Consider the following 26,865-nt stretch of genomic DNA (forward strand, 5'->3'; position numbering starts at 1 on the left):
TTTGCTGTAAATCATATTTTATCTTTTATTCTTTTGCTCATTCTGCATATTAAATTCCATTATTCTTAGACGAAGAATGATAACAACATAAACTATCCTAAACATGAATTTGTAAGTAAAACCAACCATTATTTCGCCTTCTCGGAAAACGGATTCTCTTTCAACTACGATGAATTACGAAACATTAATAATCATGCACAATGTAATGCAACAACTTATTCTACGCACAATAGTAATGAAGGGAAAATGCAAAAGGTATACATATAATTTTATCACTTACTTCTAAAATTGATAAATCCTTGTTTGAAACAAAAAAAAATAGAAAGTTGGTCAACCATAGAATTGAACTAGAATTGCACCAATTGTAACGACGTTAAGAAATCATACATAAAGGTAATACATAGTTAGAAACAAAAGGAAAATTGTGTCTGAATCTTTCGAAGCTCCGCCGCGAATTGTTTGGTATAGCAAAAAAAAAGTAATAAAGTATGTTTGCCCGGGCGAAACATAACAGGAAGACACACAACACTGGGCCGGGTTGTTGTTTGTGGGGGAAGATTTAAACTCTCCCGAGCACAGTACACTCTCGAATAGACTCCTCAAACACAGTCAATCCCCTAAGGTACACACATTTAAACACTACTTCCTACGTACAAACATAAATCTATAACTACGCTTACCGAATAATGCGCGCTCAACGCTGAAATGTATGCTGTTTTAACCGATCCTACTAAAACTGTGATCGTCTTCCTACGGTTAGTAAATATGATATGGAGCACTGGGGGCGGCGATGCAACAAAATGGCATCCCTCTCCCTCTCTTTCGATGGTCCTATAATTAATTAGGGGGTGTTAGTTTGTTAGAAGATTAAGTATGCTCTCCTCTGCCTCGCGGAGAGATTGCCTCACTACTCCGAATCCGTTGAAGGGAGGTTGGTGCTACCAGTTGTGGTGTCGCCGCCGCCATCGGCAAGGCTCTCTGGAAGTAGACACAAAATGAATTGGTGAATCAATCGAATCGTGCAACAACATTGAAGCCGGGACTGACAAGTTGAGAGTGTTGGACTTTCGGATACCTGCCGAAAAATACGAGCTGCTTGCTGATACTCAGTCTGTTCGGGTTACTTTATTTTTATGGCGAGACGAATTCGGTGCACCAAACCAATCCAAACGGCGCTCTAAATAGTGTCGAGGATAAATATTCAGGGATATCATTATTCTATTTCCAAGGGCGTAAATAAATAATGTTTGTCCCAAAGCGTTTTATTTTGTGGAAAACAGATCAATTATTCAGTAACACATACACATCAGTCTCTTGGTTAACACGAACATTGTTACGAATCTCATGTTCTAAATTCGGTATAGTCAAGGCAAAGAGAGGGTTCAGTGTTCCTCTGTCAGGAATCACCTCACAGATACTGCTCGTACTTACTCTGCAGTCGGCGAAGCTGCGACAAAAAGGCTGCCAGATGTCTGCGCTGGCCGTCGTCAGTACAACGCACCAAGTCGCCGGCGACGACCTGGAACGCATATTCGGACACCTTCACGGCCATCTCTATATTCGGCATCGGCAGGCTGATAGTGGTGGCCGTCTGTTCGACCAGCTCCTGGCTGCTGAGCGGACTCAACGAACGAATGCTTTGGGTGCGCATAAGAGGCGTTGATGAATCGGAAGAGCTTTCTTTCTTGATGAGGGGTAGTTTGCCGGATGAGCTCAAACGGTTCGATTTGGCGGCGGGCAGTTCCTGACTCGGATGACGATGGCACGCTGAAACTTTGGCAACTTTTTTGCCCGGTGGAGGAGGTTGTTCGTTCACTGAAAAAAAAAACATACGCTGTTTGAATCTTAGCGGAGTGAAAATTTGATAAAAATACTAACCACTCTTTCGTTTGGCCGGACCCAAACTTTCCTCCTCTTTCTGCTTGTCCCGCTTGGGACAGCTGCACACCTTCAAATGGAGAGATTTCTTCCCCAGAATTTGCCCATGAGTGTCCTCCAGGGTGAAAATGATGGCAGTCGCTCTACGATTGATGATACGGCACGAATTCTGGCAGACAAACTCCAGCGATATGTTCATCGAGCCTTGGTCGTTGGCAGTAGCCCCCAAAGGAATGACGACCGCCAGGCGGTCCTTAAAGGCGATTCCACTCTCGAACCCAACGTACCGTGCGGATGGGTTAAAACAACGCATTACATGCGTTTTAACCACCTCTGATATTCCTGAAGAAGGGATAAAGCTGGTTAATACCTCGAAAATCTTCATCATCAAAACCAGCTCACTCACTTGGATTGTTATTGTCACTGCAGCGATGATTCTCGCATCTGAACACCGGATAGTGCATGTCTTCCGGGGCCGAGCAAACAAGCATCGCTCGCACGACCAGCTCCTGATAGTCGAACGATTGGTACGATATGTTGAAGGTGCACGCCTGTCCCATCTTCACGAACACCTTGTTCAGCCGCGAGCTGAACATCCAGCTCGACTTGCCGCTGTTCTCTCCGTTCAGATCGACGTTAAAGTTGAACAACGGATCGTGATGCTCGTCCAGCGTGGGCGTTTTGGTCAAATGGTCCAACAGTGCGGCGGGCGCAGTCAGAATTGGCGCCGGCTTACAGTCCTCCAGTAGGGGGAGAGACTCGAGCTTCAGTACCTCCTGGTACGACTCCAGCGGAAACATTTCCCCCTCCAGGTCCATTAGCTCGTTGGTCTGGGAAAGAAGCAAAACAAATACAATTTTCGGCTATAAACGATATCGAAACTGGAAGTGGCACTTGAGTATTGTTTTGTTGTCGAATAATGAATGCTAACTTTGAGACCCTAATTGTAAATTTTGACAATTGGGGTGGTCTGCTGGAAGGCGCCGGTAACAGTGTTAGATTTGTCCGGAATACACCGTACGAGATTGAACTTATGTAACATGTAACATATCAAACAAGGAAGACGAATAGGAATCTACATTTTTTTTCTTGAAGATCTAGTCACTTAGAACCATTTGAGTCACTGCTCATTAGGGTGACAATGGATGAATGGAAAAAAATTATAGGAGGTTGTGTCCAAGACACGACCACTTTGTTAACGTAGAACTACGCTGTTATTTTGTTCAAGTCGCTTGTTAATAACTACGTCTTTCATTAAGGGTGCCAAATCAGAAAACAGGTCACGTTTTTATGAAATAAAGTTAACGTTAATAACTATTTTTGCCGCGAACGGATTTTGTCGATTTACATACTAAACGAATCGGAAATTCCGTAAGATTTGTTTAATATGCTATACATTAGAATCCCCTGGTTTGTAAATGGTTAAAATTCATGAAAACTTTAAGCGTTTCCATTTTCCCATACATTTGTGTGTGCTTTCCCGAGCAGAGCAATCAATAACGAGCAACTTATCGACGACCAATGGAGGGGAAATCGTAGGGAAGAATGAAGGGGAATACTTGCCTAGAGTATAAACAGTGGATCTCGCTGAGGCAAACTTTCATTCGGCATCGGACTGTTGAGCAGTCCAGTTCACTTTGTTTTCGCTGCGCTTCGATCTAAGATTGGACCCCACCAGTGGTAATCCAACTTGAATATCGTCGTTTGGTTTTTCTGTTTGTTTTTCGCGTTATTCGTATCGTGTGCTTTTCTTTGCGCGTCATAAATTGGACGCTTCGCACAGTGTGTGGTGAGCAAGAAGAATAGGAAGGCAGGCTCGAACCCTGCATAAAACGAACGCATTGCCAGGGGCAATAAAATTATAAAATAAAAATCGAGGCAAGCGGCATCAAATGACGCACACGATGTTGGTGCAGTGAAAAGCGCTCGCACTGAACCGAGCCTTCGCGAGTGTGACACCGCATCGAACAACATCGAAGTAGGCGATTTCGGCGCGTCGGTCGAAAATGTAAACGCAGTTACCCAGGCAGCAACCAAAATCAAGCTTCCCCCGCTGGTGGTAAAAGCGGTCGCTCTTGACAAACTCATCAGCGAATTCGCATCGATGGGTGTTGCAGCAGAGTACAAGCTGTGTGGCATAATTTAGTCTTTTTCCAAGCAGTTAACATTGTTTGTTTTCCGTCATCATAAGGGCTTCGATGGTGCCTTTGAGAATGCATCAATGCATTAAACTGACGTTATGGCGAATCAGACGTAAAGGTGGTGCGCCAAAAAATTATTTGGGGAATACCAAGCATCTTGAATGTCTTACTGGAATGTTATAAGTTATTTGGGTTCGCGTGCCAGTCGCAAAACTGCCTTCAACTAGGATTTGCGCTAATATTGATCATAATGAAGCATTGCTACAGTTTTCGAGGTTTTTTTTTTTTTATCTTCGCTTATTTTTCGTCGGCCTATTTCCGCCACTTTAGTGCCAATCACCGACATCAGGGAGGCGACTCCACCTGTTCCTACCTATCAGACTCAACAACTCATGAGCCGGAGTTTTCGAGGTTGTTATTAACAAAAAGAGTTTGTTTCGCTTATTTAGTCACCAAAAAAGTAGATGTCGTTCTGGAATTTTGTATGTGATTAGGTTTCGCTTGCCAGTGGCAAAACTTCCTCCACTAAGGGTGACAGCTGCGCTTCTCTCGAGCATGAGAAAGTAATGCAACTTTTTTCGAGATCAGTAATATTAACAGAAGCGTTTCTTTTGAGAATAGCGCAAAATGATGATAAGTGTTTATATTCCTAGTAGTTTCAAGCCACCAATGTATGGCTCTGTATGTATGCTATGGCGAACGCTTGTTTGGCGTTTGGTTTACGTTGTACGAACGATGCTTAGAGGTGCGATTCCTTTGAGGCAATACTATTTCAGAGATTATTCTACTAAGCAGTTGTTTCTAAAAATTTCACAGCATTATAGAATAATATCCGAAGGGAGAAACAAGCGACTTATATGAAATAACAGCGTAGTTCTACGTCCACAATTTGGTCGTATCTTGGACACAACCTCCTAAAATTTTGTCGATACTAAATGACTTAAAAATGCATAAAACGTCGAGATCTGGTGTTATCTCGAAAAAAATTTTTTGGCCGAAACTTTTTTTCGACTTTTTGGGACTTAACCTGAGTGGCCAAAAAATCAAAACTTTGAGTGCTTTTAGGCACCCCTAAATCATGTCCGATTGAGCTTTGCACAGATCATTTTTTAGGGCCAATAAACAAAATGTACATGGTCATTTTTTGAAATTCGATGATGAAATTTTTTCCACAACTTCATTGCCTCTCAGTCCCAAAAAGTCCCAAAAGGTCGATTTTCGGCCAAAATTTTTTTTTCCGAGATGACACCAGATCTCGACGTTTCATGCATTTTTAAGTCATTTGGCATCGAAAAAAAAAATTCGATTTTCCAAATTTCCTTTACTCCCCAAACTCCAAAACTTTGAGCACTTTGAGGCACCCCTAAATCATGTCCGATCGAGCTGAAACTTTGCACAGATAATTTTTTTAGGCCAATAAAGAAAATGTACATGGTCGGTTTTTGAAATTCGATTATGATTTTTTTTTTCCATACATCCATTGCCACCCTAATCTACATACATCGAAATACAAATTTCTCTGTAAAATATTCCGTGTAAATCCATGTAATTTATGCTTTAAAGTGATTTATATCCTATCTTCATGCGTTGATATTTCACGATTTTAAAGCATTTCAATAATCGCCTAAAAATTTCGACTTCGCGCTCTGTTTCTTCATTTTTTTTCGAGTTTGAAAAAGTTCTATTTCCATTTTCGATAAATTTATTAATTTACCTTCTACAACTTGTATACATTTTGGTCCATACCTTTTCTCAGACTCTTTTTCGGACAACGAGAATTTGGCTGAAGATGGATAAAAGTATTCTGTACCCAATGAGTATTATCTCAAAAATGTGTTTTGGGTCCTTCCAAATAACTTTTTTCAATTTTCTTCAAATTAATTTATTTTCCCCATACAAGTTGGATAGGTTTCGGGCTATAACTTTTCTTAGACCCTTCTCCGACCAATGGAAATTCGCTAAAGATAGATAAAAGTATTCTATCTAGAATAAGTACTATCTCGAGAATGTGTTTAATTAATTTCTTCCACACAACTTGGCTTATAACTTTTCGCATACCCTCTTTCGACTAATAAAATTGTGGCTGGAAGATAGGTAAAATAACTTCGATAACTCTATTCGAACAACTTTTTTGATTTTCAAAATTCTGTAAATTTTCCTATATTGACACATGCTCACGTTTCAGTCTATAACTTTTCTCTGTCACGATAAAAAAAAAAGAATTATGTGGAATAATGAATGATTCAATTATCTATCCAATGAGCATGATTTTGAAGGTTGTTACTTGATGAACAATCAATTTATTTCAATTGAAATAATTCATTATTCATTAAATCCAGCAAGACGTTGAACAGAAACTTGCACGCAACAAAAAGTCACAGGAGGGTTGTGTCCGACACACGACCGCATAGTTGACGTAGGATTCCGTTAGACTATCTGTTGATTTTGGATATGTTTGAAGATTTACATCGTTAAACTCTTTAATAATGATTTGGTGGCCCAGAAAAGGGCCGTTTTGTTTGGTTGTTGAGTATTGTACGTTAACTCCACCAGTGTTTACCGAGTGATGATGGCAGAAGGATGTGTGACTGTTCATGGAGGTGAACGTGTGAGACACACGAAATTAGCGCGTTTTAGTTCGCGAATTTTGATGAATCACCATCGGGAAAAAGCTAAGCGTGGGGTTGCGTGAATTTTCGCCGCTTCACGCCTCACTTGCACCGCCACAACTGGGTACACGGCCCTTAACCGGTGATACCAGCACCCGCCACCAGATGGCATTGGCATGGGCGACAAATATTAAGATAGGTCCGAAAATGGGAATTCGGATCTGTACCTGGGATCATGAGGGTACTGACCGGGTCGAGAGGTTGACGACCAAGCTTGAAAAGGTATAAAGGGGACTTAAAAAGAAACCTTTGGACGGAACGGTCGAGTTTTTAAGAGAAAAAAGTATATTTCGCGCGTGAAAAAAAGGCGATTGTTCGCGCGAAGAAGATCAGTGAAAAGATTGGTGAAAAGGAGGAGATCAATCCGGGGTTTAAGAGGATTGAAATAAAAGGTCGCGATCGTGCGTTATCCGCGAGTGCTAGCGGAATTTCCCGGGAGTTCGCGATTTCCCGACAGACGACGAATGGAGATTGGAGAACTGTCCCTTCTACAACCGGAACATCGAGTCATTGCAGCCCAGCTTCCAGGTGAGTGTAGGTTAAGGAAGTGGGTGGTAAGGCAACGTAGCCAAACGCGAGGTTTTTCCCCAAGCAAATAAAAGCGTATGCCGACCCTGAGGCATTTTTAAAGGGAGTTTCGTGCGTGCCACCGAGCACCGGAAACCCGCAGTTACAGATGGTAAACAATCGTTGGATGGTGCGTATCAGATAAAAGATACCGAAGTGGAACGAGATATGATGAAAACCGCCCTCTGCGATCCTAGACGAGATACCGCCTGTGTTATGTCTTTAATATAGAGAAAACATATTTGGAATGGAAAAGGTAATTTTCTTTTATAATTTTTAATTTCTGAGTGTTTATTCAACCCAATGCGAATTTTAAATGGAATAACAACACCTAATACTATATATAGAGGATATGGGAAATCACTTTTTTCTAATATTTATTCATTTTTCCAATTTTTCTCGCCGTATAAACTTTCCTTGGATGAAAATGAACACAACAAAAAAGACAGCTTAAACCAAACGACCTGTTTTCGAGCGGGAACGCATCTTGGTTTTTGATTTTAGTAAATTAAAATAAATCGTTTCATATATGAAGTCATTTTTAACACAACTGCTTCCATATACAATTTTACACTTACACTTGGTGCTGAATTGCTCACAATAAACGATCGGTCATTGATATTAAATTTCACGAAGCAACCCCCGACTTGCATATATTTGCAATGTCGATTTCCCCCAGGCAGCTTGGTTTTGATGTCTCTGTTAGGGAACACATTTCGGTAGGAACAAAAGCACCCCCTACTTTCATGTATGTCCAATGTCGATTTCCCCCAGGCAGCTTGATTTTGATGTCTCTGTTAGGGACCCGCCGCATGTGTTGTCAATTTCGACCAATCAGAAGTGGGTATTTCCGTTAGGATAGGCGATGAGATTTTTCAATTGTTCGATAGTTAGTTTCATGACGTATATTATTTTCTTCAATAAAAAAATTGTTATGGAGTACCGAAATCAATTGACGCAAAAATTTCATCAATCCATCATGAAATGACTGAGTAATAAGCGTTTGAAATTGGACAATTTTCACGATGTAATCGATTTTCGGTTTTCAATTTGTACCCCAATATGTTCCCGAAAGACGTAATCCTACGTCAAAACTTTTATCCGCTAATTTCACGAAGCCCGTAAAGAAGGAACGCCAAAACGAGAAATCTCGTGAGCGGTCCGCAAAGTGTTAAGTCATTTGGCATCGAAAAAAAATCCATTTTCCAAATTTCCTTTTCGAGATTTTCGAGCTTGAGCTTGAGCTTGGGTAGACTGTACAATTCGTAGTTGCTCTTCGTGATTGACCTGAACCAACCAAATTGCACAAAGAACACACAGAATGACGCTTGGGACTAGCAAATCATTCTCGTTGTGCAATTTTCGGTGATTCGAGCTTTAAATTGTTGTGCTCCCGTGGCCGAGTGGTTAGCGTCATAACTAACATGCCGGGTGTTCGGGTTCGATTCCCGTTCTGGTCGGGGGAATTTTTCGTCAAAGAAATTTCCTCCGACTTGCACTGTGATCACGCGTATTCTCTAGAGCTTGCCACTCAGAATGCATTCAAGGCGTGTTATTTGGCATAGAAATCTCAACTAAGTACTAATAAAAAATGACGCAAGTAATACTACGTTGAGACGGCGAAGTTCCTCTAGGAACGTTAGTGCCATTGAAGAAGAAGAAGAAGCTTTAAATTGTCAATAACGACGCCGGCCACGTCCTTACAGTCACCAGGGGAAGGGAAGGAATGTTAGTATGATATTCGCCGCCCGAAGGCCAGAAGGGTCGCCTCTATAGCGTGGTTCCCTAGCGTTTATCATGGAAGGGATAGTTGTTAGTGGGAATGGTTAAGAAAAATCAGGATTCACTGCGGTAAGTGATGTGATTCTAGAAACGTGACCTCTCAACGATTCGGTTAAATGAGATGAATTCGTTTCTATGAGTTACTGTAATTTAATTCAAATTATAATTATTCTATTTTTTTCACAATTTTCACCAAATGATTAGTACATAATATTTTATAAGCCGTACACAATACTGCATCCCCAAAATTACACAAATATTGAAAAACAAAACAATGAAAAACTCGCAAGAAAAGCATGTCAATGGTTGAATTTCTGTTTAAACTGCAAAATTAAGTAAAATTTTATCGAGGACGGAAAATAATGGACATACTTAAAACATTTTCCTACGTGGCGATTGTTGTTTTTAAAACTTTGTTCTCAAAAGCAAATAAAGCAAATCGACGGTTAGATGACTGTGGGAATATGAGTGAGAATTATTCGTTAGTATGCATTAGGCTGGAGTTTTTCTTCTACACAACTATACAATTCCCATCAGAATATACCGTTACCATACGATATTCAACCATGATCTAACACTTATGCTCAAGGAATTTTAACGAATTATAACCAGATAATAAAAACTGTTGGATAAAAGATATGACAAAAGATGAAATTGATTAGAATTGATTAGAAAACTTAGCTGTGAGATATATTTGCTTGACAATTTAACTACTTGTACAGCTATTATGTATCCGATTATCGTGATAATACCACTCGAATAAAATTCGATTATATATCTTGCTGCCACTAAGCCATTTACACACGATTCCGCTTTGATTATGAACAACTCACGCACACACTAACACTTATAGCTTGCATCACTCGGTGGAAGAAAAATAAACATGATGGAACATGAAAATGACCGAGTCAACCGGAAAGCGGTCCGGGTTCACATGAGGCGAAAACGCCTAATATAGATTTAACTCATAGACTTTGATCTTCCACTTTCAGTAGATTTCATTTCACCGCCACTTCACTATCTATTTTGCAAGCACACACAAACGCGAAGAAAAATTGCGTATTGCAAAGCAAGACAGACTGTACCAAAAAATATCTCTCCATGCAAAAACAAAATAGTTCTCAGCAGTTGCATTAATCAATTGCTTTCTTTAGTTGTCTAAAAAGTTTCAAAAAACTCCAATGAATCCGTCCTTATTTCGTATCACTTTCTCGTAAAACCGAAGCACTTGGTCTTAAATCAGAAAACCATGAAAACTGGGAGGAATAGCACAGAGCACAAACGCGCACGTCTGTCTGCAATTGCAGCTCAATCCAAACTCTCCCCCCTTGGAAGATTTTCGAGTATCAAAAAATCAAACTTTGAGTGCTTTGAGGCACCCCTGAATCATGCCCGATTGAGTTGAATCTTTGCACGGATCATTTTTTTGGGCTAATAAACAAAATGTACATAGTCGGCTTTTGAAATTCGACGATGAAATTTTTTCCATACATCCATTGCCAGCATATGGGAAATTAGTTTTTCGAATATTTCTTTGCTTCCAATTTTCCTCGTCGCATAACACCGGCTGAGTGTATCCTATGGTTTACCTTCACTACTAACAAATTCCTGAATTCCCGAGACATTTATGAGAGGTCGTAGAGTTCTCTGCATCTCTCTTAAGTAAATGTTGAACTAACATTCCTTCCCTTTCCTTAGCAGTTGCAAGGACGTGGCCAGGACAGTTCTTAACTGTTGGAGAAAACATACCTTCATCTAAGAGATATTACCAATCATCAGCAACGGATGGAGGCTAGTTTTTAACTCAACAATTCTGAATTCGTACCACCTACGATATTGTGCAACTTGCTCAATGCTAATGCTAATGCTAATGCTTCCAATTTTCCTCGTCGCATAAACATTCCTTGGGTGAAAATGATTTCAATTTCGATCAATCAGAACGAGGTATTTCCGTTTGGAGATTTTTCTATTGTTTGAGAGTTGGTTTCATATAGGGTAAATGATTTTGGTTTGTCCGATTTAGAGTGTTCTCGCAGAACTAGTAAATGCAAATCGATTTTTCTTTTTCATTTTAAAGGTGAACATCACTCAACGCAGAGAAACTTTATTTCTGCTACGCACGAAGAACAACATAAACAATGTGGGCAAACCAACATCAGCGCATTGGACAATCCATGATCAGAATTGAGGTCAACGAGATGCATTAATTAGGGTAGATAGGGGCAATATGACCAGGCGGGGCGAAATGGGCCACCCTTCGTTTGGGCTTGTTATTGAACCAATGACACTTATTTTCAAACAATTGTGTTAGAAATACTCTACCTAAGTATCTCTGTGAAAACCGTATTTAAATTCAACTGTTTTATAAAGATTTTGAAGGAAATCTCGCACTAACTGATAATCACGAAAACCATATAAAAAAGAAGTCAACGAAATAAGCTCTGTACGCTTCAAACTGAAATTTATTACTCTGCTCTTTATATCAATTCGTACTGGTATTATTTCTGAATATTTCCACTGATTTATTGCGCTGCTTTGCCGTTTCATGTAAAAGAACAGTTTAATTTCATTGAGCGTAAACATACGGGCGGAATGGGCATAGCTGCTTGGGGCATTATGACCAGATATTTCTTCAACATAACCTGTAAATACTGCTGTCAAAATTTGTAAACATAGTTGGAAATAACTAGATGTGGAATCATGGTGCGGAATTATACCAGAACATCCGAACGTAAAAAGTGGTCACAGAACAGCTTAAACGCGGCTGCCTTAGTGCATTGTGTCCCGCGAGAAATACTCAAACGTTATTTACGTTGCGCAGTCCCTTTGCTGCTCCAGCAACTCGGATCATTTAGTAATGTTTTAACGACGGAAGTTCTCTTAGCTTGTAGATTATATTCTCTCTATGGAACAACGGATCTACAGTCGGGGAAATTCTACGATTTACTGGAGGACGTACAGCAGAAATACGACACTCCACCAGTAAGGCAATTCAACGTGATTCCAGTAACTATTTTTTATGAATAGGAGAACGAATTAAACTAAAAATTATTATCTTCATTCAACAGGTACAGACCAGAAATTCCAAAATTCTAACAATGCGGGAAAAAAGGCAGAAAAGCGCTATAACTTCAGCTGAGCGCTGAGTGCTGAGCACGGAATAACGATCATAGAATCTTCCACAGGGCACTCTATGTTGCTACTGTGGGGCACAATTCAGTTCCTCTACGGACGGCGATGGATGGAACCAATGCTATCGAAGCCACTCATGGGTACATAACTGCACAAACATTCTCTGTTCCTGCTTTGAGTAACGTAAAATTGCAGTCCAATCACTTTGATCACATTGTTACTATTTGTACATACAAAATGAATGAAATCCAATTAAATATACGTGAATAGAATAAACTTTCGTTATATGAACTTGAAGCTCTCGATCGACGGAAATGGAATACATTTTTAAAAGTGTAAATTTTCATCATGAATCTTTTCTAAAGCATTTTCATACAATGTACATCGATCAATAAGGTTTCAAATCGTGAAGTTTTAACATGTAGCATAATTTATAAATGTCCATACATGATTTAGGACGTTTCGTTCTTAGGGGGACCATATTGCCCCTATCTACCCTACATGATTTAGATGTACAAATTTAATTCAAATGGTGTGCAAGCATGACGTTTACAATATTTGTAAGTGTTATAATCCAGAAAAGGTCCGAATACGTACCAAATAATCTTCTGGTGGTTGATTAAAAGTTAGCTCAAATGAGGGGCGCGTTGACACCAATAGAAGGTGAATTTTATAAAACTTTAAAACATGCGAATCCGTAAAAATACCATAAAAAACTACTTGCAAATCATGAAACAGACTATTAATTCTATAAACCTTCCCGAAATTTGTCAGTGAGTGGTAGAGTCTTCCGTTTTTTTGTTTAGGTCGTGGCTTTCACATTATCTGATCACTGATGTACACGACCTTACAGATAGATAGTTCAATTATTTCTGAAACATAGTTTTCATGCTAAAATATATTTTTTTCGTGTTTGTCCTCATTTTTAGTCCTATATTGTGTTATCCGCGATGACCTGGTCCGACTATTTCGCGGATAATCGGGGTTCTACTGTACCTGATTTGACGCAGGTGCGCTGAACTAGAGCATTCAAAAAAGTGGACAAACCATGATCATATTTTCGACTGGACAAACCAAAATCATTTACCCTTCTTCTTCTTCCTAAATGGCACTAACGTTCCTAGAGGAACTTCGCCGTCTCAACGTAGTACTACTTGCGTCATTTTTATTCGTACTTAGTTGAGATTTCTATGCCAAATAACACGCCTTGGATGCATCCTGAGTGGCAAGCTCTAGAAGGCGCGTGACCACAGTGCAAGACAGAGGAAATTTCTTTGACGAAAAACCGACTAGAACGGGAATCAAACCCGAACCCCCGGCATTTTAGGTTTGACGCTAACCACTCGGCCACGTGAGTATGTCATTTACCCTCATATATTACTTCATTCTTTGTGATGAATTGTTATGGATTGCTCAGATCGATTGATGCAAGAATCTCGTGAATCCATCAGGAAATAACTGAGCAATAATTGTAAGTACATGAGCCGCCACTTGTGTCGCCACAATTTCGACCAATCAGAACTGGCTATTTCCATTAAGATAGAGGTTGAGATTTATCAACTGTTCGATAGTTAGTTCCATTACATATTATTTTATTCAATTAAAAAAAAATTGTTACGGAGTGTCGAAATCGATTGACGCGGAATGCTCATCAATCCATCATGACTGACCAATGAGCGTTTGAAATTGGACATTTTCCACGATGCGATCGATTTTCGTTCTTCAATTTGTACCCCAAATATGTTCCCGAAAGACGTATCCAAAACGCCAAAAGATGAAAAAATTTTTTAACCCTCTCAGTACACCCAGGTTTTTTTTTTACGCGGGGGATATGTACCTCAACAAAAAAAACCGCGTCACTTTGGCGACTTGGGGCCGCCTCGGTTCTTTATCCTCTTTAGATGGGGTCTTCGCCCTCATTACATTGATCTCAAAGTAAATTTCATTACGAAAAAAATATTCCTAATAAAAATTGCGCTGCAAACTTTTTTTTTCGTGTTTCGAACTCATTTTTACTCCTTTATTGCGTTATTCGCGATGAACTAGCCAGACTATTCCGCGGATAATCGGGGTTCTACTGTATATTCATTTCGCGCTAGTGTAAACGGTTGATGCGATTTCTATAAATCTCATCATATTTCTACACATGAATATATCACTAGTCTAAACCCACCGTTACCGATTCGAGTTTTTGCTCGAACTTCATGTGTTGCACATTGCATATATTTAAGCGGTTCTGAAATGTTTCCTAAAGGAAAATATCATGGACGCAAACCAAAATAAAATAATTCTCTGAAGATATAAACAACTCGAAAAATAATGACAACTACACTGATAGCTTCCACTCGGTCAATGCTATTGATTTTGCTCGGTATCTATTATAGTAAAATAGAGCTAACGAATAAGTTTCTTAGTCACCAAAAACTAATATTGTAGGTGACCCTTTCAATTTAGGGTGTCGGCTCTGTACAACCCTCCCCTATTTATTCCACTTAGTTGAAAGATTCAATAAACTTCTGTTGAACAGATGATCATTTTCGTTTTGCTAATTCCGTCTAATTTGATCACATTTTCGGTAAACCAGATCATACCGGTCGACCGCACGCTCCATTGCGGACTGTACTAATTGATACATCCCCAAGCGGTGAACGCGCCAGATTGCCTCTTTGAACCCAGTAGTGCCCTGCGCGAGACTCGACTTGACAACAGCGGTATCATATGGGATGGATGATGATCATTCGCCTCGTTGTGCCTTCGTTGGACTCGAGATGCATATGAAGGGACAAAGGTTGTTCAGTCTGTTGATTGTTCTCCGCGAAAAAATGTCCACCCAAATGAACAATAATACTTCGTGCTATCAAGCAGAATAAACCTTTCCGGTGATTTTCCATTCCAAATGCAAAATGTAGATTTCATTCTTGACGATTTTTCTTCAAACTTGAGTGATTATTTGACTTATTATTCGTTGAGATGACATACCGGAATCTGGGACAGCATTGTTGCATCACATTCGTCACTGAAACGAGATAAAAAACAAACGGATCAATAAATATTATTTGGTACTTCCAAATTTGTAAATTACGAATAGACGGATTCTTTGGCTTGGGCAGCATTTAAGAGCCAAAAATTATCACTATGGCATCAACAAACGTGTCCTTTTGAAATTGAGTTTAAACAACCTAGTGCTCTTCTGTTGGTCGAAAGATTTTGAAGACATGTTTCTAGAATCATGAACAAATTTTACGGGGAATTGGAAACACACAACTACTTTTAAATCGAATTCTATATACATTCACATACATATCTATTCAGCGAGGTTGCTAAACCCATAAGTCAACAATATAATCAAATGACGATTCCTGGAATTCACCTATCCATTAATAGTCAAAAAGTTTGTTGGTATTGAAAGAAGCTCCAATTATGATCAGGTGATAGTTTTTATTTTAACAATTGGAGAACCACATGATCATCAGATACTCCCAATTGGTCGACACTTCTAGAATAGTTTTTTGAGCTTAAAATGAAACAACTATAGCCACTTGTTCATAGAGAAAAGAGCTTATATCTTTGTTCGTTCTACCTGAATTGTATAATCTCATGTTAAACTAACGAAGACACTAGTACATTCTCTCTAGAAGTTAATCCTTAAAATTAGTGAAATTCAGTATCCTATACTCACGCTTGCTGCTGGTGGCTGTGGTCATATGTCGGATTGACCTCCTGCGTGTCGACCATCTCAAAGGGCTTCCGTACCGTGAGATAGCAGTGGTGTTGGCTAAAATGAGTAGTAAGAAAGGATTGATTAGCGATTCGGAAAACTCGTTCATTTTTTTTTTTAATATTATCAAATATTATTTCGTATGATGCAATCCATTTTTTCTCCTTGTTCTCGATTTCAGGCCACAGGAATCTTACCTTCCACTGCTACATGCGCTGGTCTGCATATAGTTTCTACTACCTTCGGGGGAAACTATGTCCCCATAGCACTCCAAAGAATCTCCCATCTACGGAACTGAACCTTCCTCACATACACCTAATAATCCAGTCTATAGCCTTGCCAAATAAACACTCCTCTCGATAACAAACCGTTGCTCCTCACCCGGTGGTGACTAATCACAAACTGATTCGGTCCTCCTCGTCGCGGCAAACCTCGAGGAGGAACACACGATCTGTTCGAAAGCCAAAAGAGTGAAACAGCAACAATAACAACAGCAGCAGCATCACCCAGAGGCAGATCATCCGAAATGCACGTGGTTCGACGAAGAAGAAAGAAAACAGAGACGAGAGACGAACGAGAAATGCAATGCACTTTCGGAGGCTCGACCGGCAGCAGTAATACACACTTATCACTTGTTGTGCGGTACGTTTCGCGCTGTTTCGTCTTCTTCGGCTTCTTTCAGCAAGCAAGACACTCCTCCTCCTTTATGGTGGTGTTCTTCTAGTTTTGCATTTATCGCGTCATGCTTGTTTATTCGTACCTTCGCTTCCTCCTCACAGTGCCGGTTGGACGCATTTGGATATCCGTACCGCGTTGTCGCATACTTATGCTTTGTCAAGTTGAAGAATATTATTCGAGATTATTCAGCAATGTATAATACGTTAATTACAAATCATATAAAATCTGGTTCATAATCGCAACCGCAGAGCTCACTAGATGAGGGATTACCCAGCAAATATTAAATCGTATAACTTTTACTTGTGATAAAATTGGGATTTCTGTTTGTCTGTCTAATACTTATGGACTCGGAAACTACTGAACCGATCGACATGAAAATTGGTACATTACGGTTTTTGGGGTCGGGGAAGGTTCTTATGATGGTTAGAGACCCCTCCCCCTCTCTAAGGAAGGGCTGCCATACAAATGAAACACAAATTTCTGTATTACTCGAGAATAATTCAAGCAAATGAAACCAAATTTGGCATATGGTTTAAGGGTGCAATAAATGATTCTATGGTAGTTAGATACTCCTCCCTCCTCTCTTAGGGGGCAAGAAACATTTCTAAGGTGGTTCAATACTCCTCCCACCTTTCTAAGGAGGGCTGCAATAGAAACGAAACACAAATTTCTGCAAAAGGGGCTGTCCACATACCACGTGGACAGAAAAAGCACGATTTTGGACTTCCACCCTCCCCCTCTGTGGACAAGCGTGGACATTTTCATACCCCTCCCCCGGTTGTCCAGGTGGACATTCTTGACGTAGGACTACGTCTAACCGGAAGATATAGGGGGTGAAATGAAAATCTAGGCACTGAACAAGAAGGAAAAAATGCAAGATTTGGAACGCTTATAACTCGAGCATTTCTCAATAGATCGCAATGGTTTTGGCATCAATTGATAGGAAATATATCTACGCATCTATCATAATGAATAACATTTCATTTTTCTTGAGATAAATAATTGAATAATTGTGAAATATCAAGCATTGTCCAAATGCACTATGTGCCCATTTTTGATTGGTCCATTTTGTGCTCCTCAAATCGTACCGACCAAAACGGGCAACCAGAGCAGAGCAGCGAAATAGAATGAAGCACCATTGGAAAGGAAAAAGAAAAAAATGAACGAAACATTGGTCGCTGTCTCACACATGCGTAATTCTCGAGCCAGCCAGTCAGCTTAAAAATCCCCGCTCCGCTGCCGTAACGATCATTCTCATTCAAACCGTACACCACATCGGTTCGCATCAAAACACTTCAACAAACCAACCCAAGCAGCCATGTCTGGACATGGCAAAGGAGGAAAAGTGAAGGGAAAGGCAAAATCCCGCTCGAACCGTGTTGATCTGGCCGAGCGCGTTAGTACCAGTGCACCAGTCCACCTAGCCGGCGTTATGTAGTTTCGGCCGTCGAAGTGATCGAGTTTGCTGGTAAAGCTGCTCGCGACGATAAGAAACCCCGCATTCAGAACAGAACACATTCGGTTCGGTGGACATCAAGACAACAACAGGCAGTTGCAGCGAGTGGCAAACGCAATCGCAAAACGGCAGCTGGTAGCAGAAGAAAAAAGTTTGTTCTTTATACAATCTGCTTAGGGTGGCAAATCCAGAATAAGGCGGCATCGAGGGCGTTCGAAATGGTTTTTTTCAAAACCACGAGTACTAAGTTTTCTAAAATTCCATAAAACACGGCGCTTATCAGGGCCAAAAAAGAGTTTACGAAATACAGTTCAATGCTTTCTAAAATAATATCAAAAATAATAATAAAACACAAATTGATTTTTTCATAATTTGTTTGCCAGTATATGATGAGTATGTGAATTTGGCAGTTGTTCTGAGCTTATTTATGGTTGGGGACTTTCCCGATTATTCAATATTCATCAATTTTTAAATTGCTTCTAGATTGAAAGTACAGTAATTTACTATTAGTTCGACATTTAGCTAATTGGACGGACATGTAATGCGACTTATTTAGTTGGACATTTTTGTAAACATAAAGTTCGAGGTCCAAATTATGACCCCACATCGAAAGTCGACACTGTACCACTGTCATCGCAAATGTTCAATTACAGGTTAAAATCGCTTCCAATGCGACACTGAGTGGCGCTTCGGCACGTCGCATTGAATGTAATTTACTGTACAACATGTCACAAAGCTGGATGGGAAGAAATTTTCCAACTCTGACAGCTGTGGCGAGTGGCAAACGCAATCGCTAAACAGGAAGATTTAGCCGAAGAAGATGGGGATATCGAGTGATAACAAAACAATAAACTCTTTAGATTAAAGATAATTTTGTGATCCTGAAAAGGACCCTTTTTAGCCTGCATGTGAATCCAACGAGCGAACAAATCGTAATGAATGTATTTTTTTGCCATCGCTGCCTTTTAACGCTCTTACGTTCGTCTCGTTGGACTCGCTCCTTTGGCTTAGTCTGCTGATTTGTCTCTATCCTGTGATAAAAAAAACCCGCAAAACCGAACAGAACAGAGCACATTCGGTTCGGTGGCAACAACTAGTTTCAGCGAGTGGCAAACGCAATCGCAAAACGGAAGCAGGTAGAAGAAGGAAAAAGTTTGTTTATACAGACTGCTTTGGTGGCAAAACCAGCCACCGTAAAACACGGCGCTTTTCAGGGCCATTAAACCTTTCAAAGAAGAGTTATTGAAAGTTTTTCACAATACCAATGCATTCTAAAGAGACATAATATGACATATAATATAAACCGATTTATTTTGTTTATCTTGTTCTTGAATTTATTGGTGGTTGGGGTCTTTTAAATTAATCATTCAGTTTTCACAAACCCATGCATGGTTTCCGAATTAAAAATGGCTTCAAATTACAACACATTGTATGCAGGATGGCATTAACGAATTTTTTCGGTAGCAAGAACTGCTTTCTTTGGTTGATAACTGATGTTGAAAAATGAATCACGTTACATCTGCATTGTATAGAAAAATAACTAAGGAGCAACATGATGAGCTATGTATTTCTTTATTCTTCTTTCTTTGTTTTTAAGTATTTCCTGCTGCTCTGTTCTTATTTTAAAGGGCTTTAATCCGAAGGTCATTCGTCCATGTATTTACTGTTGGTTTTTCAGAACGCTTATAGCTCGTTTATTTCTCGACAGATCGTAGAGTTCGTCTCCAAAACCTCAGTTCTTTTTCATTTTTATTTACTTTGTTTGCGGAAACTACAAATCTTACAATTCATTCGTCTCCGAAACACGGAAACAGTTTAAGGTACGGTAATGTGCTCAATAGTGAAATATATGATAGTGAATGAGCTGATGACCACCTATGCATCCCCTATCACAGCCATCATTTTGATTGTACGATATGTGCATACGCCGAAAGATGCCCGGCGTTGAACATTTAATAAGTACAAAGCCTTCGGAAAAAAATCAAGAATTAACTATAAGACAGCGAGAAAAAATTGAGAAAGTTTGTAAAAAAAAACGCAAAAATACAACACCAAAGGTTCTTTTCAGAACCCCCAACATGTTCATGAAGAGTAAACAGTAAACTAATCCATTTTTCAGGTAGATAGGTAGGTATTCACGTAGCAGAAGAAAATAAAACAATATATTTAAAATATATATTTAGCAAAAGCTGTCCCCTTTGTATAGTCCTACGTCACTCCGGTTATGTCCCCGACATTACCCACCCGTTTTTTTCTATTTTAGTAGAATAATTCAGGAAATAACTGAATTGCGCATATATTAAATTTTAATTCCATTTAAGTTTATTTTGTTTCAAATTTTACTTGCTGAACCCTACCACGTTTGCTGTGGCTCATTGATGTTTTATGACAGAGAAATGAGTAGTAAAACAAAGCAAATATTCCATATGAGTTTAATTTTGAAATATTTGTAATACTTTGTTTTTCTATTATCTTCGAAGATATAAAAGCTATCTGGTTTGTCAACACGCAAACGCGCAATATCCAGTTGAACAATCCGCATCAGAATATAAATTACAAAATTCCAAGGATTGATCTTGAGCAAAGCCAATCGAGAAAAAATTAATGGGTTTAAAATCATTATCAGATACAATTTAAGTTCACGATTTTAAACACATGCAAAGAATTTTGTTGCTATCACATAGAATACATATTCAATACTAGAAAGTTAATTTATTTTCACAGCTTTATGTGCCTTTTTTTTCTCTATTATAGTGACTTTCAACACATTTCGGCTGGTTCGTCACTTTTGCTTCCATTTTTGGAAGAATGTCGGGAGTGAGAATTGAACTCGTGATCTCTGCGTGAGAGGTATGGATGTTACCACTACGCCAGATCGGCTCCCTCAGAAGTGTGCTTATTGCATCTGGAAATCTTAAAGCTTCTTGAGGCGTTGGCAGTAGCAACAACAGTTTTTGAAGTGGCTCGTATGTTGTGTTATAATATGAGCTCCATCAGAGCTCGAGTTTTCGAAGCGCACAAAAACCAACAGAACAATTTTATATACATAGATTATTTTTCTATCAATTAAAAAGAATTTCAAAAAAAGAAAATAAAAAGTAGGAAGCATGCACTGATATCTATAGACAAAGGACAAAGGATTTAGGAGTAAAGGGCCGAATTTTTTCAGCACTTTCGGAACGCCCATGCACGCATGCACTGATATCTATAGGACAAAGGACAAAGGATTGAGGAGTAAAGGGTCGAAATTATTCAGCACTTTCGGAACGCCTGTATCTTCGTTATAAATGATGTCACTAAGATAAAAAAATACAGCATTTTTAAGCTATAAATTTCTAGTGTGTGATGCGTATATGTGTTGTAGACAAAATACGTTGCAAGAAAAGATAAAGCGTTTATGGTTTGTTTTCAAAGTTTCTCTAGATTTTGAAAATACATTCTTAAAAGCAATCCAATCAACATGATTGTTGCGCTTCCATTTGATTCATAGAGAGTTCCAGTAGAACTATTTACTACAGAGGTATTCTTTATCGGATGAAAAAATATCCTTTGATTTCGAATTAAGAATATTTCATGAAATAATGAACACACAGCAAACCGATGGTCAAATCTACTCATCGCAATCTTGGAAATATTTAATACATGGTCCAGTTGTTGCTTTGACGAATGCATTATTTTACAGGGTTACAGCTTTTCAAAGGTCACTCAAAACTTTCGTTGTCGCATTTTGCTCCTCTATTTTTTTGTCGAGTGTTGCTCTTTGCCTACTTCAGAATACGATCGCCACAGGAAATGTCGGTTCATTTATACAATCAATTCACTTTTAGTCATCAGCGCAATAGAAACCTTTTCCTTTTTTTTTTCGGGGAATTTTCAAAGGGTACTAATACCTGATTAAAAATATTTTCAATATCTATATATTTTTTTTTATTTTTCAATTGCTTATTGACCATTCTGCATTGAGTGTCTAGATAGCTTCCAAAATGCTCGTGGGGAAAAACATCAGAAAACTCACGACTCAATAATCTTTTAATAACCTTGCACGAAAAGTTATTTGTATTGCTCTTTAGTTTTCTTCCGCTTAAATCCTTATCAAAACGTCACTAACGTCACAGTTTACCAGAGAGCAATTCAACGCCAAATTAATCCTCCGCTGCGGCGATCCTCATTTTATTAAAATTTTGTTCATTTTTTCCAAAAATAGCCTTGAAGTCTGTTGCCCGATAGAAACATTTTTTTGGAGAAATCTATTAACCTACTATTATTTTTTTTTTATAAATGTTTCAAGAAAACTTTCTCATAAATTTAATAAAATATCGAAAACTATTATATCTGTTTAAAATTTCGAATTTTCAAAGTTGGTACTATCGGGCGACAGTCTATCTAAGTACCACTTACACCAAACCGTGATAATACGGTTCAATTATTACCTCATATTTCGTATAATGAAGGACAGTAGTTGAAGAGCAAACATTCGCGTAAGACCTGTTTTTACATAGCCGAAACTGGGACAAGTTAGTTATCGGGAAGTTGTAGGCCAATAGTGAAGATTGGCCAGGATCCGAAAACGGACTAAGTTTACACATGGTTGACTTGCATTTCGTTATCGCCACACTATTCTAGCATTGTACAGACATGCTCTTGAAGAGCAAAGCAGCCCGAAAGAGATGAGAATGCTTTCTTGCTGTACACCAGATTTTGAAACTGTGGCATTTAGCCGATTTGATCACGATATATGCAGTGCGATCATGAAGGTATGAAAAAATCCAGTCCGTTATTGAACTGAAAATTGAATGTTCGTCAGTTCCTGAACAACCAGGAACAACTAAACGGAACAGTGGAACAGTAGCAAATCTAATTCGTTGTGATGGAGCGAAGCTTCATAAATCCATGCTGGATGTCGAAGTTTTCTACGACATTCTGCATCAGTCTTTCAAACACATTACTGAGACAACAAGGTATAGATAAGCTGCTGGAAAGGTTCTTTCTTAGAATGATCGGCTAAACAGGCACGCAACTGGATTCTCAAGTGCTCTAGAGTGCGACCATTAGTTTGATTTATTGTAGTGCACTCCAGTTTGCAAAGTATGCAGTGTCAGTTCATTCCATCACCCAGGGAATAAGTGATAGTCGCACTGGGACTTTGCATATTCCCCCACGAAGGTATGACTTCCTTTTTGAAGTTCCTTATTTTTTTTGGTTCAGCAGACCAAATCTCGTTAGGGATAAGAATCCAAGAATCCGCAATCTTCACTGAATTAGTGTACTGCATGGACACAGTAAATGTTTCGAAGTTCAATTTTGTTAGTAGCAACTAGTTGTTTTAAGGATAGAATACATTCCCAAACCAGATTTGACTGACATGTGTATGTTTTCAATGCATCGAGAGCTGCATTGAAGAGCAAGAGCATAAATAGATATTGGCATATCTGTATTTTCTAGCCGAACAAATATTTGTACATGTTAGAAAAGCTTGAATTTCTGCTTGAAAAACTGTAGGCCACTGCCTCATTGGAATTGGCATGTCGATTCCTGGTTCAGTACTCTCAGTTCCCGTAGATTTACCAATTTTAGACCCATCGGTATTAAACACTAGTGATCCTGGACGAGTTTTAGGATCACCTTCTTCCCATTTGCTTTAAGTCAAGCATGACACCTAAATATTTGGTTCGCTTCGAAAGCTCCAATTGAACATCTCCCAATCTAAGTGATGGAATTTTATACTTTTTTTCTGTGGTAAATGTAATTATGACTGTTTTTGAATGATTAACACTAAGTTCTTCCAAGTTGCACCATTTGAGTGTGTAGTTGTGGGCGGTTTGCATTCTATTGAAAATTGAATACGTACATTTACCACTCACTAAAATATTTATGTTATCAACAAAACCAATGGCTTCGTATCCTAAACTAGCTAGGTTGTCAGGAAGATTGTCGACAGCTAGGGACCACAACAAAGGAAACAGAACTTCTTGAGGGCAACCTCTAGTTGGTTCCATTGTTAGTGTAGATCCCTTTAATTTAGCTGTTGTTAGTCGGTTAGTTAGCATAGTATGTATGCAGTTGGAGATGCACATTTGAAAACCACATTTTTTCATAGGTATTGTGGGATGCATTGTCAAATATAATCAAGAAAAACTGTAAGTGAGATTTCTTTAGCATCAAAAGACTTCTCTATTTTGAAAAATAAACGTGGGAAGCGCTGCTTAAGTGGATTTATTTGCTTGGTAGGCAAATTGAAATTTGTTCGATGGTCTCCTGTTCAAATATGATGATTTGATATGGAGATCAATGATCTTTTCCATCAATTTCAATATGACAAATGTTAGACTAATTGGTCTATACGATTTGGGAGTTGTCTTGTCGCGTCAAGGTCGGAAAATAATGAATTTTCGTGAATTTTTTTCGGATGTTACGAATAAAGCGAAGTGTTCGTGTATTTTGGTTATTGTTTAAGGTATATTTGAAGATGTTTTTTCCATTCTTTGAGTGCACGAATAACGATTATGACGCTGTTGACAGCTGGATGCGTAAATGCTGTTCGAAAACCGGTACCTTGCTGGTGGTATTGATTCTAAAGCAACGGGGTGTCGTAGAACATATTCTAATGAATATTTTGAAAGTTTAGGACAATATCTAAAGCAAATATACGGCGGCCATTTTTGTTAAAAATGAGATATTTTTCAAGAAAAATCTCTAAATAGCGAATCGAAAAATGAGATATAAAAAAAACCGCTATGTAACGCCTTAGATAATTCATTTTTACATGCTGATAAAAAATTTCAGCCAAATCGGTCGAGTAGATCCTGAGATATCGATACCACCAGTTGAAATAACATGGTTTCGAGAAAAACGCGTTTTAAAATTCGTTCAGCAATACTATATCCTTTGAAGCGACTTCATACTTTTGGCTGTAACTTTCCAACGAAATCAAATATCGGAAAATCCTACTGGGACAACATTTCTAAGGGCATAAGCTTTTCAAAAATGTAGAAAACAACAATTCAATTCCTTCGATTTTCCAGACCGGGGTCCCCCCTTAACCAGCCTTGGGGATAAATATAACCCGGACTTCTCACCATTTACTAGGAATATAGCTTAGTACCATACTAGCCCTAAACATTTCCGTCAGAAGAAGAACAGTGATATCCTCCTTTTGTTTTGTAACAGCACCGGATAAATCCTGGTCTTGGAGATTTAAAGGGATTTAAGGAATCTACTGCCCACTTAACCCTTGACTTCATAAAAACCGCCATGGCCATTTCTTAAACTCTATTCTCTTGTCTGATTGGACAAGATTGAGCTGTATTGAACACCTGTGCGTTTTCGGAAGTCAATTGGATTGAGCCTGGGAAGTGTGTTTCCATAATAATGCCAAGTGTTTCCTTGAAATCGGTTGTATATTAATCGTTTCCTTTTTTCAGACTACCAAGTCCGTTGGTGTGATCCTTAGAAAGGGATTCATGAAGTCTTGCTACAACACCTACCTATCTGTTCACAGGTGAACTTTCAATCCCTTCTCTTGGATTTACGGGTTTCTTTATTATACTCTGTTAGACAGTTTTTGTAATCTGTCCAGCAGAGATTCAGCACCCGGGAGCTGAATCTTGTCTTGCATATCCGATTATCATATTATATGGAAACTAATAAATGAAAAATTCTAAAATCAGGAAAAAATTACTCGAAAGTATGAATTTCGATAGTGGCACATCCCAAAAAAACAATCATACAGATCTCGAAGCAACTGTGTTCCTGCAAAGTTTCTACGAAGCAAAGTTGTCTACAAGAAATCTCGATGCTGTCCAAAGTCATGGACCAATCGCTGTACGTTCTCGCGTACGACGACTGCACGGGTACGCATCTGAATCATATAAGATGTTTAAAGCTATCTTTTCGTCTACTTTTTCCATCCCCGGTTTCAATGGGATCGAGCGCGAGGGTCCCTAGAATTTCTTCTTACTTGCACGCGCTGATTCCAACGAAGCAGCAGGAAGATCATCTTTCCCACGGAGAGAAGAAAGACAGCCAATATGGCTCACTTGCTTCTTGTTCTCCTTTTCATCTGTTCCTTCTCAACCTCCAGTTTCGGTCGCTTGACAAAGGCTTTAAACCTGATGTGTAATGGAAAAAAGGAAGCGATACGAGATCTCCAATTGCAAAAAGAAGAAGCTATTGATTTATGTACGAAACATTTAAAAAAAAGACTTCCCTCGGAATAATTTTTTCTCTTTTTCAGCTTATCACTTTTGCACAGTAAGTTATTGCTGTCCAAAAATGGTTAGCATTATCAATAAGAAGATTTATGCAATTCTCTTCCATGTGTAAATGTAGATGAAAAAAGCTAATAAATAGTCAAATGCAGGACAAAAATGCACGCTTCTTCCTTTGAATCCAAACTTTTTAAAACCGGTTTCGGCCAGTAGTGTTTTGGTCGCAGTTTTTCATCTTCCCGTGTGTTCAAAAGCCGAGCCAATGACACTTGTTACGTTGTTTTTTTTCTTGCAATTCTACGAATTTCTGGAACAAGGACCGACAAACTTTTAAAAAAGTTTATATACGTACATTCCTGGTGCGGTTCGATAGTCCCAATGATGAACAAATATACCAGCAAGCGCTAGCTTCCTGCAGGCAGACACGAACACGAAATGGGAAAGCGTCGCTCCGTCGGGATTACACTGAACATTCAAACACAGAAAACAACCACTCAATTACTAACAGAATGGCTAACAACCAATAGCGCTACTTTGGCTACACTTTTCAAACAAAAATTCAACAAATTGCACAGTTTTCGCCGGAGCTTACGGATTTTTAACCGCAACCTTCGCACTTTGACGTTTGTGTTGTTAA

General features: G+C 39.0%; 1 protein-coding gene across 2 annotated transcripts; it reads right to left on the reverse strand.

Moving 5' to 3' along the window:
• Positions 1-26,865, reverse strand: LOC129771680 (cellular tumor antigen p53-like). Of its 2 annotated transcripts, none has more exons than XM_055775595.1 (7): positions 26,581-26,865; positions 15,849-15,944; positions 15,149-15,185; positions 2,285-2,708; positions 1,879-2,220; positions 1,432-1,815; positions 1-978 (listed from the first exon to the last, which is right to left on the reverse strand). In XM_055775595.1, the coding sequence occupies exons 2-7, from the start codon at positions 15,902-15,904 to the stop codon at positions 908-910; spliced, it is 1,314 nt and encodes a 437-aa protein (XP_055631570.1). In that variant the 5' UTR covers positions 15,905-15,944; positions 26,581-26,865; the 3' UTR covers positions 1-907. The 2 variants fall into 2 exon arrangements, with proteins under 2 accessions (XP_055631570.1, XP_055631560.1); XM_055775585.1 differs by lacking the exon at positions 26,581-26,865 and adding an exon at positions 16,085-16,586.

This window comes from Toxorhynchites rutilus, chromosome 1, assembly GCF_029784135.1.
Source record: "Toxorhynchites rutilus septentrionalis strain SRP chromosome 1, ASM2978413v1, whole genome shotgun sequence".
Taxonomy (NCBI): Eukaryota; Metazoa; Arthropoda; class Insecta; order Diptera; family Culicidae; genus Toxorhynchites; species Toxorhynchites rutilus.

Bases quoted from the DNA above. Each gene is read 5' to 3' on its own strand.
- LOC129771680 (XM_055775585.1), bottom strand. From the start codon at position 16,173: ATGGGAGATTCTTTGGAGTGCTATGGGGACATAGTTTCCCCCGAAGGT. The intron at 15,945-16,084 runs GTAAGATTCCTG...TACTCATTTTAG, and splicing joins AGCGCATGTAGCAGTGGAAG to CCAACACCACTGCTATCTCA. The intron at 1,816-1,878 runs GTTAGTATTTTT...TTTTTTTTTCAG, and splicing joins TCCGGCCAAACGAAAGAGTG to TGAACGAACAACCTCCTCCA.